Raw genomic sequence first — 18,847 nt, 5'->3', positions numbered from 1 at the left:
CACCATACACGATGATTGGTGACAAGAATTGGAACTCAATGGAGAATGGAGAAATTGAATTACTACCACCATAAATCCTGTTGGGTACGGAGGCAAGAAAATAGATGTTTTGGGTTATTAGGTGATGAGAATTTCATTTGATTAGCGTAAAACAACTGCGAAAGTGTATGTAGCGAAAAGGAGTGATAACCTTTTAGGTTGGAGACATCAAAGGGACATGGGTATAATATTAAATCCAAATTCCAAGCAGAAAGTGTTAATAACGGCGAATGGTGGATTCTTAGATTAGATAGTTTCTGGGTTTCCTAAAGTATTTGGAGATGATTTAGGGTCACTAATGAATTTTGAACATAGAATAGTTCTCATATGATGTTAGCACCACTCAAACAAGAATTTTAAAATTTTAATAGAAAGAGGAGTAATTGAAGAAATTGAGTGCTCAGAGTGGTTGCCCCCCATAGTTCTAGCACCAAATGATGGGGGTAAAGACATTTGTATGTGTGTTGACTTGAGAGGATTAAATAAACACATCTGGGTTGATCGTCAACCATTACCGAATATTTCAGAAACTCTGGCTTTAATCAAAGATGTCCTCTGCTTACCACCAGGTTATGCTCCATCCTGGTTCTAGGCCATTAACATCATTTGTAATCCCTTTGGGAGCATTTAGATTCATTAGATGTCTTTTGGACTGGCTTTTGAAGCGGCATGCTTTCAGAGGGTCATGAAGAAAGTGTTAGAATGATGATATTTTGTTCTATGGGCGAAACCAACGTGAACATGATGAAATATTGTGGAAGGTGCTGGAGCGATTATAGAATACAGTCTTGGTGATGAAAAAAAGAAAAGTGTAAGTTCGGAGTATCCACTATAACTTATCTTGGGCATACTATCTCAGGTGAAGGTAAACAACCCTAAAATTGAGTTGGCAAACAGTATTGTGGAAGCTCCCAAACCAGAAAACATAGACCAAGTACGATAATTTCTTGGTTTGGCACAATTTTGTTCAAAATGTATCCCAAAATTTGCTAGTGTTTCTCAACCATTAAGGTTGCTGCTAAAGAAGGGAGCCCAGTTCAAATGGACTGAAGAATGTGATCAGTCTTTCAAAATGATTAAATGCAGCATTGGAAAATTACCAATTTTGGGACATTTTGATGCTCACAGGAACACAATTTTACTGACCGATGCCAGTCTGAGGGGTTTGGGTGCAGTTGTCGCCCAAATGGTGAATGGTGAAATGAAGGTGATAGCTTTTGCTTCTCGCTTGATAAAAGGTGCTGAAGAGCGTTATTCAGTTATTAAACAGTAGGCCTTAGCTGTATATTGGGCAAATATCCACTTTAAGTTATTTTATGGGAAATAACATTTGTGGTCAGATCAGATCATCGACCCATTTACTTGTATGTTCTTATGTAAGGAGATGGAGAATGTATCCCCTAGGATCAGGAGGTGGTCAGATGGATTGACCAGTTATAATTTTACAGTTGAGTATATACCTGGAGCAGGGAATGCAATTGCAGATTGTCTCTCTAGATTGCCGATCAACCAGAGTGTAGATGTGTGTGAAGAAGTAGCTGTAGATTGGGTATGTGAATCAGCCCTGGAGGAAAGTGAGTGGAATAATGCTATTTCAAACAACTTAGAGTTATCTACATTAAGGAACTCATTGTAAATGGGTGGCCAAACAAGAAAGATATACCAACTAATATGGAAGGATTTCTTTGTGTAAAAGACAAACTTAGCATTAGTGATGGGAAAGTATTAAGGGGGGAAATGGTGGTGCCGTCTGATGTTTTGAGACAGAAGTTAATTAAATTGGCTCATAAAGGACATTTAGGGAGAAATTTGACCATAGCTCATTTGCATGAATGGTACTGGTAGCTAAAAATGGATCAAGAGGTTGATGTGGTTGTAAAGGATTGTTGGCTTTGTGCGAATAATGATATAACAAAGGAAACTCACACAGTTCCTCTGTCACCTCTTGAGGTTCCAGTGGAGCCGTGGACTAAGCTAGGACTAGCTATAGTAGAGCCATTTTATCTTCTAGCCAATGATGAATGATATATTATGCTGCTCGTAGACGATTTGTCTAAGTGGGTGCTCACGAAGTGTGTGGCTACAGTAAACACTAAAATAGTAATCACATTTTTAAAAGAAAACATTTCTAGGGAAGGTTTTCCAAAAACTCTTATAACTGATAATGGGGTACAGTTTGTATCCCAAGAAATAGAAAATTCTATTTCTTACAGAATTGTCAATAACTAATTTCAAGACAGCCCAATATTCACCTCAAGCCAATGGTTTAGCAGAGAGTACGAATACGATAATAATAAATTGTGCATAGCGTGCGCTCTTGAATAAGATATCCCTAAAAGAAATGTTGAGAGAAACCTGGTGGGCACACCGTGTCACTCCTAATAGTGTAATATCTACACCTACATTTGTTTCACTTAAAGGCAGGAAATCACACTGTAAACTCAATCCTCTGTGGCGAATAAGTGGGGAACGAAATGTGGACTTTCCAAATGACGAGCTTGTTCTGCGTAGGACAGAACATGAAAATAAATATAAAACTCACTATGATGCTAAGAATTGTGAACATGAATCAAAGTTTCAGGTCGGTGACAGAGCTTTAGTGAAAATGCCTAATATAATAAGAAAGGGGCGTTAACAATTCAGGGGCCCCTTTTGTGATAACTTCTCTTAAAAGGAATGTCGCAAATTTAGACTCAGGGGATGTCTGGAGTACATCTAGATTAACAAAACTAAATGATGTTGCCTCGGGAACTATGATAAAAGAGAGCCATGGGTTGGAGGATCTGAATGATGATAAAGAGTTTTTGTTAAAGAGGGGAGCGATATAAACCTACTTGGCACATGGACTACGTAATGGGGAAAGTTACAAACTACAGACTTAATTAAGTCATGAATGGGAGGTATTTGATTAAATAAGGGACCCTTCTATTGTTATACAAAAAGTAAATGTATGTATATGTTGGCAATGGCCTTTCTGCAGGGTCACCCCCAAACTTTTTGCCTTCCTCCTTCTCTTTTTCTGACCTCATTTGCGCTGGCTTTAGGACTCTGCACACTTTACCACTGCTAATCAGTGCTAAAGAGCCTATGCTCTCTCCTGACATTGGCTCATACCCAATTGTCTTATTTAATTTACTTGTAAATCCCTAGTCAAGTGCACTACATGTGCCCAGGGCCTGTAAATTACATGCTACTAGTAGGCTGCAGCACTGGTTTTGCCACCCACATAAGTAGCCCCCTAACCATGTGCCATGTGCCACTGCAGTGCCTATATGTGCAGTTTCACTGCCACTTCGACTTGGCATTTAAAAGTAATTGCCAAGCCTTAAACTCCCCTTTCTCTACATATAGGTCACACCTAAGGTAGGCCCTAGGTAGCCCATAGGGCAGGGAGCTATGTAGGTAAAAGGCAGGACATGAACATATGTGTTCTATATGTCCTGGTAGTGTAAAACTCTTAAATTCGTTTTACACTACTGTGAGGCCTTCTCCTTTAATAGGATGGCATTAGGGCTACCCTCATATTCTGTTTGAGTGGTAGATCCTGATTTGAAAGGAGTAGTAAGGTCATATTTAATATGACCAGGATGCTGATACAAAATCCTGCTTAATGGTGAAGCTGGATTTTATATTACTATTTTAGAAATGCTACTTTTAGAAAGTGAGCATTTCTCTACTCTTAAATCGTTCTGTGCCTTCCAATCCACGTCTGGCTATGTTTAGTTGACAGCTCCCTTGTGCATTCACTCAGACAACCTCAAACTCAGGATGCTCAGTCACACCTGCACACATCTGCATTTTGAATGGGTCTTCCTGGACTGGGAGGGTTGAGTGCATGACACTTACATGTCAAAGGACAGTAGCCTGCCCTCACACAAAGGAATGCCACACCCCATACTGGGACCCTGGCAGACAGGATGGACCTGAAAGGGGACCTTGTGCATTTCTGAGCCCTCTTTGAAGTATCCCCCACTTCAAAGGCACATTTGGGTATTTAAGCAGTCTCTTACCCTGCCAACTCAGACACTTCTGAGGTAGACACTTCTACTTCATCAGCCACTTCCTGGAGAAGAAACCCTGAACCAGAACCTGATACCTGCCAAGAAGAACTGCCTGGCTGCCTAAAGGACTCACCTGGACTGCATTTCTGAGAAGGACTGCTGCCTTGCTGTTGCCCTGCTGCCTTGCTTTTTTCTGGCTGTGCTGAGAAGTGCTCTCCAAGGGCTTGGGTAGAGCTTGTCTCCTGTTCCCTGAAGTCTCAGGACCAAAAAGACTTCATTCCTGCAAAAGAACTCCTTGTGTGGCAAAAATCGATGCACAGCCTGCAAATCACCGCACGCCGAACCAGATCGAAGTAGCCCGACTTCGCAAGGAGATGATCGATGCAGCGCCAGCGTTGCGACCAGAAATTCGACGCAAGGCCCACTGGATTGACACGAAGCCAAGCCAGAACGACGCAGCCCAACTTCCTGAGAGGAATCGACGCAGCGGCTGCCGTGCAGCAGAAATTTCCACGCATCGCCAACCGGATCGACACAGCCCCTGTGACTTCATCCTGCACACCCAGGATTTCAACGCATCGTCACTGGGGCATCTAAAAACCCCGAAAAGGATCCCAGCCTATGCGCCAGAAATCTACGCAAGGCCTGCCCTGCATGAAAACTCAACGACGCATGGTCTGTGTGCGCCGGAAAAATCGACGCACACCTCATCGTTTTCCATGCATCTCCCTCCTCTGCGGTCCCTTGCGGAGAATTTGAACGCAGACCAGGTACTTTGTGCTTGCAAGAGACATTTGTTGCTTTTTAAAGACAAAAGACACTTAATATCATTTTTACAGTGATATTTCAACATATATGTATTGCATCTTGATCGTTTTGACCTGCATCTTACCAGATTAATATTATATATTTTTATAAACACTGTGTGGTGTATTTTTGTGGTGTTCTTCTGTGTTATTGCATGATTTATTGCACAAATACTTTACACATTGCCTTCTATGTTACGCCTAACTGCTCAGTGCCAAGCAACCAGAGGGTGGGCACAGGATCATTTGGATTGTGTCTGACTAGAGTGAGGGTCCTTGCTGGATAGGGGGTCACCTGACTGCCAACCAAAGAGCCTATTTCTAACAGTATAAAATATGTTTCATGTTATTTTTGTACATACAATTCCATGATGTAATTTGTTTCATTAGAAGCTTATTATTTTAATATTGATTTTTAGCTGTTGTATTCTGATAATATAAGGGAGGGAGATGTGTTTTCACTAGATCACTTGGCTGGAATGAGATGACAATCACTTTGAGGTCACAGCGTTCCAGGCAGTGTCAAGCTTCTGAGGGAGATCTGAATGTGGTCAGTTACGATCGGTTCACTGCCTGAGGAGGCTGGATATACATGCTATGAACCTAATAAAGGTTAAAAATAATAAAAAGGTTAAAGAAAATAAAAAATTCCTGCACGTCAGGCTTTTATTTTTTATTCAGATAAAACAAACGTTTGCTATCAGAATGTGCTTCTTCTGAACGAAAAGGTTTGCTGAGCGGGAGCTATAATCATGGTGCCCACTCGGCACTCAGTGCTGAAAATGGAGCTGCTGTGGTGCAAGCACCCTTTACAGCACACAGACGCCTGACACAGCGGCGGGGATCTCAAGCAGTGTGAGGAGGCCCCCATAAGGGAGCAGTACCTCTGCCTCCCTGGCAGATGTCCAGAACATATAACTGAGGCTCTAGGGCCCAGATTTAATAGAATTAATACAAATACAAATTCTGCCCTTCACTGCATGAGAAGGAGGGAGCAGGAGAGCCCATATTTACAGAAATATGTCCAAGTGCTTGCTCCTCCTTTTGTCTCTTTTTTTTGCTGCTTTCTCCCTCCTTCCCCTCCTCCCCCACCATTTTTCTGAGTACTTTCTCCTGCATTGTGCGTCCTTTCTTTCTCTGGTCATTCATTTTCCCATTCCTGCCTGCTGCCCATTTTCCTGCCTCTGGCCTAGCCCCGCACACTGCTTCCCAGTGCCCTCTCTCCTCTCACTACCTACTTAATAGAGGCCACAGCACAGCGCTCTGGAGGTACACCAAAGGCAAGCCCATCTGCGCCCGTCCGCACCTGGACTATTCCAGCGCCAGGGCCCCTGGCTCTTCCACCCCACGAAGATACACGGCCGCTGACCTTCGAGCCCTGGACCCCAGATGCACCCACAACCATTGCTGCTGCTCATCCCAACATACCACCAGAGGGCTTTTCTCCTGCCAACACTACCTCCTCACCTTCAGCACCAATGCACCAACACATCGACTGAAACCACCATGACACAACTCCAGTGCATCCTGCTAAATGCACATTCACTAGTTAAACACGCGACCGAGGTCTGGGACACGATCTCCTCCCTCACCCTGAACGTCATCTTCCTCACAGAAACCTGGCTCAACCCCACCTCTGCACCAGACATTGCCACTACCATCCCCGAAGGTTACAAGGTAACACACCTGGGACCAAACCAACAAGCACAGAGGTGGAATCGCAATCATCTACAGAGACACCATCCGCTGCACGACATCCCCTTACGACCTGACAGTGGTAATGAAACACCCCAACTTCCAACTCCACACAGACAAAAAAAGCACCATCAGAGGCACCTAAATACCTCCATCACCGCAGCCTCCTTCCCAGAGGTCTGGCAACATGCTGAAGTGAGGCCCCTCCTGAAAAAACATCCACCAACCCAGCTGAACTGAGGAACTACCGGCCCATTACTCTGCTCCTCTACCCAGCAAAAGTCCTCGAAAAAGCGATCAACCAGCAACTCACCTAATACCTAAAAGACCACAACCTCCTGGATCCCTCCTAACCTGGAGCCCTCCTGGACTATGGGGAAACAGCAGTCCTTATCATCCTGCACCTGTCCATCGCATTTGACACTGTCTCACACCACATCCTGATGAACAGACTCCACCACATCAGGATTCAAGGAAACATCCTCACGTACCTCACCGGCAGAACCCAACGCATCAGTCTCCCACCGTTGACCTCAGAGGCCAAGAAGATCATCTGTGGAGTCCCGCAAGGATCGTCCCTCAGCCCGACCCTCTTCAACACCTACATGCCACCCTGGATGTCACCGTCAGATCACACGGACATAACATCATCTCCTATTCTGACGACACACAGCTTATCCTCTCACTATCTGAAGATCCCTCCACCACAAAAGCTAACTTCCACAGATGCATAATGAACATAGTGGACTGGATGAAGGACAACTGTCTCAAACTCAACACCATAAAAATGGAAGTCCTCATCTTTGAGAACAACACCTCACCATGGACTGACACATGGTGGCTCGCAAAGCTCAGCACACCACCCGCCCCAACACACCACGCCAGAAACCTCAGCATCATCCTCGATGGCAAGCTATCCATGAATAAACAAGTCAATGCAGTCTTATCCACCTGCTTCCACACCCTTCGCATGCTCCACAAGATCTTCAGGTGGCTCCCAGCAGACAAGCAGAAGGACTGTCACACAGGCCCTTAACACCTGCAGACACGACTAACGAAACACGTTCTACGTAGAAATCACAGCACGCCTCCTGGAGAGACTCCAGACAATACAGAACTCAGCGGAAAGACTCATACTTACCTCCCCAGAAGGACCCACATCACACCCCATCTCAAAAGACTACACTGGCACCCGATTCAGAAGAGATGCCAGTTTAAGATGCTGACCCACGCCTACAAGCCCCGTGCACAACGACGGACCAGTATACATCAACAAACACCTGAACATCCACCAACCAGAAGACACCTCCAATCAGCTTCCCTCTCCCTCGCAAACACCCCACGGATCTGTTGTGTCAACAGCGGAGGACACTCCTTCTTGCATCTGGCAGCCAAGGTTTGGAACAACCTCCCCCTGCACCTCAGGACTGCACCACCACTTCAGCAATTCCGAAGAGAACTAGAAACCTGGATGTTCGAATGATCATTCCTTCATGCAGAAGCATACAGCTCCAGTGCCTCGAGACCATCACCGGTGATTTCAGGCTCTTTGTAAATGCTTGATTGATTGATTGACTGACACATCTTTGCATCATAGTGCAAGGGTGTCTACGTGAGACTAGCATATGTTCTGTAGTGGAAGGATACGCTTCCAGTAGAAATTACTATGTTTAGACTAACCTTAAAACTTTTATCACCTTGCATGTGTGCTGTACAGTGCAGCACACATGCAAAGCCAGAAAAGAAAGTTGAAATTAAGTCATTTCTCTGTGAAAGCATCTGGTTGAAGAGAGCGCTATCTTCTGATGCTAAATCTTGTAAATAAATAAAGCTTAGCATCAGAAACCTTGGGTGGTTGCATGGGAATGCCCATGCACCACCCTTGGTACGCCCCTTTGGTGCTAAGTAATGCAAAGTAGCGTTATGCTTGGCTTTCCACTACTTTCAAGTGATTTTCTAGCACTAAACAAGTTGAACACTGGAAAGTAAATTAGTAAAAAGAAATGGTATTGATTTGCATCACTTTTGTGATGCAAACACTGCGCTAAAACTTTGTAAATATACCCCTTTGTTAGATGTGTAGGTCAGAGAGTCGCTCTTAGAGAGCACAAGGCAGACCTTGGACTGAAAAAATAGAAACCCAGATTTTTCAATTTTTCACTGTTGTCAAAGGTGTGTGAGGCAGCAGGCATTGTAGAAAATATAGACCCAAATATGGGGTCTTTATAACAATTTTTAAAGGCTCCTGGGAACCACACATTTTATGACAGGAGAGAAATTAGAGGAGAAAGGCTGATGCTACTGAGACAAAAGGCTATTCTGTTGCAACGATGCCATCTGTGGGGGTAGAAAGAAGCACATGTTGAACAACATGCCTCTGAGTGTTTCAACAGAAAGGGAAGCAGGAAGAAGTGTGCATGAAGAAGTAGTTCCCAGTTTGTGGACCATCTTGTGAAATATATAAATAAAGGAATGGGAGATGTGCTGACTTTATACTAAACACCGAGGTGCAGGTAAACCAGCAGATAAATATGTTAGATGCAGGGTCTTTAGCAAAGAGCTCTAATTATTTACAATTCCTAGGCTGAGCCATGAGACAGCCACAAGCAGATCTGAAGTAAACTTGCTTACGGAAATGTTTACCTTTTACAAAGAAGTGTCAAGTGCGTAGTCACCCAACAAGCCAAAGAAGATACTGGAAACATCTAAAACTGCAAACTATGCACTGTTTTTTCAGAAGGGAAAAGTTAATGTCAGAGGAGCAAGTCTCTGTGAATTGTTCATATTGCATTCAGTTTTTACGCTGCTGATGCCATCTTGTAAGTGAATATTTTCTTATGGATTACTTGGGTGCCCTAGGGTGAGGCTCTCTGAATCAGCCCAGCATGGGTGTCCCATCCCTACACCTCACCTATGCTGACACTGTCTCCATCTTCCTGGCTGTCGGAGTCTTGAGGAGTGTGAGGGTGCAGCTCCTCTCCATCGGCCTCCTTGAAGAGCCCATCAGGCTCGGCCCTTGTGTCGTCTGCTGTTGGAGGAGAGACAAATTAATTTCACATTCATGCCCAATTTATGGCCTCACATTTCTAACTAATTTCTGAATTTCTTCACACAAACTTATCTGTCAAAGACCTGACACGCTCACTCACACTGTGCACATAGGGGATTCAGGCATGTTTATTTCTCTGCACTGTGGAGTAGCAGCTTCTCCCAGTTGCGAGGTGACCAGGAGTCAATCAGTTGGATCCAATAGTTGCACCTGATCACTGATGCCATTTGTGGATTTCTGTGTCACTGTTCAGCCTTTGGAGTCTGCCAGAGGGGCACTAATACATCCACGATGATATTGCTTGGACCAAGGGAAGGGGACATCAATCCTGGGTGTTGAAGACAGGCATACCATGAAATCCACCAGTGTTAGCATAACATTCTTTACTTGTCTCTGTGTTTAGTCCTGCCAATGACACTAAGAAGCGATCAAGGCACCAAGGCTCTGCTAAAATACTCAAACACACAAAAGAGGGGACCCTGTGATTATTTCAATTGAAGGAGGAACAGCGTTTTGAGGAAGAATTGTGATCTCCCCAGCAGGTGTTGGCTCTGGCTAGTGATCTTCTACAAGAACACAGAATAAAGACTAAAAGAAGGCCGAAAACCATCTGAAAGGATAGTGAAAAGTGTGTTCTGGTGTGTTTCTTATTTTTGATTAATGGCAGGCAACTTTACATTATTGGCAGAGATTAGCAGCATCTGTGGAAATTATGAAAAACACTTGACCAAATAAAACCAAGAGAGGTTGTCTGTAGAATCCCAGCAGTTGATGGCATGCCAAAGGCAAGCCTGCCTGTGCCCGTCCATGCCTGGCCCGTGCCAAGCACCAGGAACCCTAGTCTAGCCGTCACCCACAGCTACACTTCTACCACCCTCCATGCCCTGGACGCCACCATGCACACTGCCACCATGCAGCACCCCACTAGGACCTTTCACCTGCACCCTCGGCCACTTCACCTGCCACAACACGCACATCCACACCTTTCTCAGCAACGTCCAGCACTCTCAACGTACAACACCAGCTACCCACCACCAGCTCACATGCACCCTCCTCAACACTCGTTCACTCAACAAACACAGCACCAAGTCTGGGACATTATCAACAGTCTTGCACCCGACACTGTCTTCCTAACTGAGACCTGGCTCAACCCCACATATGCCCTTGACATCGCCACTGCTATACTTGCAGGTTGCAGGTTTACCCACCGCAATGGCACAACAAGCCAAGTGGAAGAATCACCATCATCCAGAGACTCCATCAAAAGCACCACCACCGTGGATGACACCATTCCAGCAATGGAACACCTCAATTTCACTATACAAACAGATGAGAAATCCACCATTAGGTAAACCCTTGCATAGTGTCCACCAGGACCTCGAACCATCTTCTGCAACCTCATGACTGATTTCATCACCCCCCTCGCCATCATCTCGAAGGGTGACGTGTGCCTGGGCGACCTCAACTTCCACCTCAAAGACATAACCGACCCTAACTCCGCCAACCTCCTCAACAGGCTTAACAACATCGGCCTCACCCAACTCATACACAACCCCAGGCACATTGCTGGGCACAAGCTCAACTCCATATTGACCTCCACCGACAGTATCAAATACAGCCACACAACCAAACTTACATGGACCAACCACTCAATCATCCACTTCTTCATCATGACCCCCCATGACCTCCTTTCCACCCCCACACAACTCAACACCACCCATCACAGCTGGGACAAGGCCTCAGAGACTGAATAGACCAACACCCTCACCCTCAACCCACCCAAAAATCACAACAACATGACCAAGAACACCAGAATCTTCAGCATTTGGATCACTGACTGTGCTGACATTGTCAACTCCATCATCCACCAAGCAAGGCAGCTGGTACACCGAGGACTTCAGGACAGTCAAGCACCACTGCAAGCACCTCGAGAGAAGGTGGCACGCGAACAAAGACCCAGGTGAAGGAACTATCTATCTTAGCATTCAGCAAAATCATCACTCATCTTAACCCACCCCTGTAGGAGGCTGGACTGGCTTGTAGTGAGTACCAAGGGGTACTTGCACCTTGCACCAGGCCCAGTTATCCCTTATTAGTGTATAGGGTGTCTAGCAGCTTAGGCTGATAGATAATGGTAGCTTAGCAGAGCAGCTTAGGCTGAACTAGGAGACGTGTGAAGCTACTACAGTACCACTTAGTGTCATATGCACAATATCATAAGAAAACACAATACACAGTTATACTAAAAATAAAGGTACTTTATTTTTATGACAATATGCCAAAGTATCTTAGAGTGTACCCTCAGTGAGAGGATAGGAAATATACACAAGATATATATACACAATAGCACAAATATGCAGTATAGTCTTAGAAAACAGTGCAAACAATGTATAGTTACAATAGGATGCAATGGGGAAACATAGGGATAGGGGCAACACAAACCATATACTCCAAAAGTGGAATGCGAACCACGAATGGACCCCAAACCTATGTGACCTTGTAGAGGGTCGCTGGGACTATTAGAAAATAGTGAGAGTTAGAAAAATAACCCTCCCCAAGACCCTGAAAAGTGAGTGCAAAGTGCACTAAAGTTCCCCTAAGGACAAAGTAGTCGTGTTAGAGGAATAATGCAGGAAAGACACAAACCAGCAATGCAACAACTGTGGATTTCCAATCTAGGGTACCTGTGGAACAAGGGGACCAAGTCCAAAAGTCATAAGCAAGTCAGAGATGGGCAGATGCCCAGGAAATGCCAGCTGCGGGTGCAAAGAAGCTTCTACTGGACAGAAGAAGCTGAGGTTTCTGCAGGAACGAAAAGGGCTAGAGACTTCCCCTTTGGTGGACGGATCCCTCTCGCCGTGGAGAGTCGTGCAGAAGTGTTTTCCCGCCGAAAGAACGCCAACAAGCCTTGCTAGACGCAAATCGTGCGTTTGGCGTTTTTGGACGCTGCTGGGGCCCAGGAGGGACCAGGAGGTCGCAAATTGGACCTGAAGAGAGAGGGGACGTCGAGCAAGACAAAGAGCCCTCACTGAAGCAGGTAGCACCCGGAGAAGTGCCAGAAACAGGCACTACGAGGATGCGTGAAACGGTGCTCGCCGAAGTTGCACAAAGGAGTCCCACGTCGCCGGAGACCAACTTAGAAAGTCGTGCAATGCAGGTTAGAGTGCCGTGGACCCAGGCTTGGCTGTGCACAAAGGATTTCCGCCGGAAGTGCACAGGGGCCGGAGTAGCTGCAAAGTCGCGGTTCCCAGCAATGCAGCCCAGCGAGGTGAGGCAAGGACTTACCTCCACCAAACTTGGACTGAAGAGTCACTGGACTGTGGGGGTCACTTGGACAGAGTCACTGGATTCGAGGGACCTCGCTCGTCGTGCTGAGAGGAGACCCAAGGGACCGGTAATGCAGCTTTTTGGTGCCTGCGGTTGCAGGGAGAAGATTCCGTCGACCCACGGGAGATTTCTTCGGAGCTTCTGGTGCAGAGAGGAGGCAGGCTACCCCCACAGCATGCACAAGCAGGAAAACAGTCGAGAAGGCGGCAGGATCAGCGTTACAGAGTTGCAGTAGTCGTCTTTGCTACTATGTTGCAGGTTTGCAGGCTTCCAGCGCGGTCAGTGGTCGATTCCTTATCAGAAGGTGAAGAGAGAGATGCAGAGGAACTCGGCTGAGCTCATGCATTCGTTATCTGAAGTTTCCCCAGAGACAGAGACCCTAAATAGCCAGAAAAGAGGGTTTGGCTACCTAGGAGAGAGGATAGGCTCCTAACACCTGAAGGAGCCTATCAGCAGGAGTCTCTGACGTCACCTGGTGGCACTGGCCACTCAAAGCAGTCCAGTGTGCCAGCAGCACCTCTGTTTCCAAGATGGCAGAGGTCTGGAGCACACTGGAGGAGCTCTGGACACCTCCCAGGGGAGGTGCAGGTCAGGGGAGTGGTCACTCCCCTTTCCTTTGTCCAGTTTCGCGCCAGAGCAGGGGCTAAGGGGCCCCTGAACCGGTGTAGACTGGCTTATGCAGAATTGGGCACATCTGTGCCCAAGAAAGCATTTCCAGAGGCTGGGGGAGGCTACTCCTCCCCTGCCTTCACACCATTTTCCAAAGGGAGAGGGTGTAACACCCTCTCTCAGAGGAAGTTCTTTGTTCTGCCATCCTGGGCCAGGCCTGGCTGGACCCCAGGAGGGCAGATGCCTGTCTGAGGGGTTGGTAGCAGCAGCAGCTGCAGTGAAACCCCAGGAAGGGCAGTTTGGCAGTACCAGGGTCTGTGCTACAGACCACTGGGATCATGGGATTGTGCCAACTATGCCAGGATGGCATAGAGGGGGCAATTCCATGATCATAGACATGTTACATGGCCATATTCGGAGTTACCATTGTGAAGCTACATATAGGTAGTGACCTATATGTAGTGCACGCGTGTAATGGTGTCCCCGCACTCACAAAGTTCAGGGAATTGGCTCTGAACAATGTGGGGGCACCTTGGCTAGTGCCAGGGTGCCCACACACTAAGTAACTTTGCACCTAACCTTTACCAGGTAAAGGTTAGACATATAGGTGACTTATAAGTTACTTAAGTGCAGTGAAAAATGGCTGTGAAATAACGTGGACGTTATTTCACTCAGGCTGCAGTGGCAGGCCTGTGTAAGAATTGTCAGAGCTCCCTATGGGTGGCAAAAGAAATGCTGCAGCCCATAGGGATCTCCTGGAACCCCAATACCCTGGGTACCTCAGTACCATATACTAGGGAATTATAAGGGTGTTCCAGTAAGCCAATGTAAATTGGTAAAAATGGTCACTAGCCTGTTAGTGACAATTTGGAAAGAAATGAGAGAGCATAACCACTGAGGTTCTGATTAGCAGAGCCTCAGTGAGACAGTTAGTCACTACACAGGTAACACATTCAGGCACACTTATGAGCACTGGGGCCCTGGGTTACCAGGGTCCCAGTGACACATACAACTAAAACAACATATATACAGTGAAAAATGGGGGTAACATGCCAGGCAAGATGGTACTTTCCTACAACCCCCAACTACGTAAGACAAAAAAAAAGCCCTGGCATTGGGCATGGAAGCTAACCCCAACAACAGAAAGGAGTTCTTCTCCATAGTCAAGGAATTCACCAACCCTGCGACAGCAACAAGTAACATCTCTCCCTCTCAGGACAGCCTTGCAGATTTCTTCCACAGCAAAGTCACCAAAATCTACAGAAACTTCAAACCCCAACTCAGGCCTGGAGACGTTTTCAACACCCATACCTCCACACACATGACCATCCAAAGGCTAACCACCTGGCATCACCTCACCACTCAGGACACCACCACCATCATGAAATCCATCAACTCAGGGGCCCCTTCTAAACCAATGCTCCCATGACATCTTCAACGTAGGAGCATTCAGTATCGGCCTCAAACTTTTCATCCTACTCAACACCTCACTGGATTCTGCCACCTTCCCAGAAGACTGGAAGCATGCAGAAATCAAAACCCTGCTAAAGAAACCTTTAGCGGAACTAAAACAAACTCAGCAACTACAGATACATCTTCCTGCTCCCTTTCCCGGCCAAAGTGATCGAAAAAGCCGTCAACCAACAACTTACCATCTACCTGGAACACAATCACCTCCTGTACAACTCCCAACCCGGGTTCCGCAGCAACAATAGCACCAAGACAGCCCCAATCTTGGCCACAGGAGACATCTGGGCCCTCCTCGACAAAGGAGAGACAGCCGCCCTTATCCTCCTCGATCTCTCAGCAGCCTTTGACGCCAGCTCCCACCACACGCTCATTGGCAGACTTCACAACATAGGCATCCAAGGAGTCGTCCTCAGATGGATCGCCTCATTCCTCTCCAACAAAACACAACCAATCCACCTTCCACCTCTAACCCAAACCAATCTTTTGCAAAGATCCTCAAGACTCATCACTGAGCCCCACCCTCTTCAACATCTACATGTTCTCCCTTGCCAAAAAAGTCAGATCCCACAGACTAAGCATTATATCCTACCCCAACGACACACAGCTCATCCTCTCCTGCTCTAAAAGCTCCACTGCCACCAGAACCAACTTTCACCAGTGCATGGCCGTCGCCAACTGAATGAGGAATAACTGCTTCAAGTTCAACACAGACAAAACAGAAGTCTTGGTTTTGGGCAGCACCAACTTCCCCAGGGGGCGCTCCTGGTGGCCCACAGAACTTAGGCCCTCTCCAACCCCAGCTGAACCTGCCAGGAGTCTCGGTATTATCCTGGACAGCAAACTTACCATGAGGTCCCAAGTCAACGCAGCTTCTTCATCCTACACAAGTTATGTAAGATTTTCAAGTGGCTTTCCCAAAATGCGAGACACACAATCACCCAATTCCTCGTCACTAGTTGAATGGTCTACAGAAACACCCTATGCATGGGAATCGGGACCCATCAAGTTCAAAGACGACAGACCATCCAGAACGCTGCAAGACTCATACGGATCTTCCTCATCACACCCACATCAACCCTACCACCCACTACCCTAAAAACCTCTACTGGCTCCGATTTCAGAAGAGATGGCAGTTCAAGTTCTTCACCCATGCGTTCAAGGCCCTGCGCCCGTCTACCTGAACCACCCCTGAGATTCCATAAACCCTCCAGACAGCCCCACTCCGCCTCCCTCGCACTGGCCCATACTCCCTGCATACAACGCAGCAGAGCAGGAGGAAGCTCCTCCTACCTCGCAACTATACAGTGGAATGGCCTCCTCCTGCACCTCAGGACCTCTTCCACGCTACAAGAGACAGGATATCTATAGGACGCTGAAAGCCTGGCTCTTCGACTGAGATCCAGGACCCGCACCAGTGCCTGGATACCCTCACAGATGACAAGTAGCACTCTACAAGTCGACTGATTGATTGATTGGTTGATTGAATCTGACCTCACATGAATCAGAGTTAGAGGAACGGCAAGTAATGTTAGAAGTTACTGTCAATGACAACAGTCTTACCATTCCAGTAAGCAGAGGGCATTCACTCGCCATTCACAGAATCTTCAGTTTCATTTTGTTTATTTACAATAGGTCTGTAAGGTTGCTTGCATATTGTGGGTACCTACTCAATCATGTAGCAAAAGATATGTGTTGATATTGTGAAATAACTTTTTAATGCTCCGTCTGTAGTGCTCACAGACACCAGCTGGGGAGGGATCATTCTATGGTAAATACACAGTGAGATTTTTACATAGGTTACTGTAATGGACCTATGTCCCTGTCACATCTTGCATTCCATTCATCACCTTTTCTTTCATTAAGTAAGTGAGATATATATGTCCAGAAAAGGGTCCCTTCGCTGGAACCCAAATGAGACCCAAAGGTAGTGTGGTCTAACAGATTTGGCTCACCTGTCCCTTTTGGGGCGGGCCAAGACAGATTTACATTTGGTTGGTCTTCTCTTTGTAGTGGCACTTGAGAAAATAAAATGATGGACTGGAATGTGGCCCATTTTTCACTCCGTTAAACAGACAGCATCATTACATGTATCAATACCTTACTGTATGAACATTGTATTGAATAAATATCAGGAAATTAGTGGTTTTATGCCACATCCTAAACATCGTTTGAGCTACAACAGTGGTTCCCAACCTTTTGATTTCTGTGGAACCCCACTTTAACATTAATGGAACCCAGGGACCCCCACTGAATCATCATGGGAATCCGGGGACCCCAGCCTGAGTCATTACTGGAAGCTGGGGACCTAATTTGTCAATATTTGTTAATATTTTTTAATTTTCTAGGCTCTCGCAGACCCCCTGAGAAGGCTTTGCGGCCCCCCAGGGGTCCCCGGACCACAGGTTGGGAACCACTGAGCTACAACATGAAATTTATGATGTCATATCATGGGTAATTAGAAAAAGAAAAGAGCCGCATTTTGCCGGTATCTCAGGCTCCTGAAGGGACTTTACACTCTGAACTCTCTTTCTCTGAACTCTCTCCCCTTGGGAGTTTCCAGGTCTCTCTCTCATTTATGTGGGGAATGCTTACAGGTGAGAAGGATGGTTGGACTCTTGGAAATGCATGCAGCCAGCCTTTGATCTTAGGGTTCAGAAAGCCATAGACTCATCAGTGAAATGTATGTGAGTAAAAGTCACAATCCGCTATATAAACCTGCAAAAAATAAAGAAATTAAAAATGTCACACAGGAGGGGCGTGAGCAGATATTTCCTGTCATGCTCAGATTTAGGGAGAAATAGTGTTATCTGGCGTGCCCTTTATGATAAGCACGCTTAGTTGTACCTGGTACTCTATGTCACTACAATCATATTCATACCGCCAATTATATCTCCTTCGCCAGTGGGACACAGCATGGCTAGCGTCTGTGAGCACCCACACGCAGGGATCACTGAGGGGTCAGAGCAGACTTCCCAATGGTATACCTGGTCATTATCCCGAGAACTTGTCTGCCTGGCCTTGGCGGTCTCTGATCCACTGTGTGGTTTTGGAGGTGGGGCTCCCTCGGTTAGAGCCATCCATAGTGTTTGGCTTTGTATGCAACTTGTTTTAGTATTCACTACCAATGCTTAGTAATTAGTGTGGGTTTTGAAATATGAGGGATTTTTTGCAAAATCCCTTTCTGTGTCTTCTCATTCAGTCTGTGCTTTCAGGCCCAGTTTAAGGGAACCTCTCTTGGAGAATGCCTCGTCTGTGAACTCTGAATATCTTGCTGTATGGATCTCTCCTTGTGAGTCTCCCTATTCAAGTGGTGTGGGAGATCAGTTACAGCTGAAACCGAGACTACGCTCGGTTCCCCTCACTGACTGCCTGGCACTTTCCCTACAAGCCGTCCAAATGAAGTGACTAGGAGGGGGTGAGTATATAATGGGAGAACAACACGTATTCCTGTCAGCAGGTGTGTTTAGATGACAGTTGTCTGCTTACCCTGCCTTAGCTAGAAGTTTCAACTAAGTTATTTGAGGCAATGGTCTTATGAATTTTACCTCCATTAATGTCATCTTTTCTTTGGTAGCTGTCCATGCACCATGTTAAAAGCCTGAAATCTCATCTCTCATTTTCATGGTGATGGTTTAGACAATGGCCCATGCACCCTCAGTATTCACCCACCTTTTCTTATAGCACAACACAAACAGGCTGTACAAAATGGTGGTTGGGGAGGGGTGGAGAGAAGGTGGGATATTTTAAACACACAATATACAGGAGAACACAAAAACAAACATCTAGCACACTGTCAGAAGGATGTATAAGTTGCATATGTTGCACACATTACAAATCATACACACGCAAGC

At 46.2% G+C, this 18,847-nt stretch overlaps 1 protein-coding gene across 4 annotated transcripts in view; it reads right to left on the bottom strand.

Moving 5' to 3' along the window:
* Positions 1 to 18,847, bottom strand: part of LOC138248978 (zinc finger protein 613-like) — a 109,706-nt gene that overhangs the window by 50,395 nt on the left and 40,464 nt on the right. For 3 of the 4 annotated variants that reach the window (XM_069203040.1, XM_069203042.1, XM_069203043.1), the window contains exon 4: positions 9,453 to 9,569. In XM_069203040.1, the coding sequence (XP_069059141.1) occupies positions 9,453 to 9,569 (117 nt within the window). The remainder of the gene's footprint in view (positions 1 to 9,452; positions 9,570 to 18,847) is intronic. The other variant, XM_069203041.1, reaches the window with a different exon arrangement.

Source organism: Pleurodeles waltl, chromosome 8 (genome assembly GCF_031143425.1).
Source record: "Pleurodeles waltl isolate 20211129_DDA chromosome 8, aPleWal1.hap1.20221129, whole genome shotgun sequence".
In the NCBI taxonomy this organism is placed as follows: domain Eukaryota; kingdom Metazoa; phylum Chordata; class Amphibia; order Caudata; family Salamandridae; genus Pleurodeles; species Pleurodeles waltl.
Note: the sequence above shows the minus strand (reverse complement) of the source record. Positions and strands in the feature narration are given on the sequence as shown.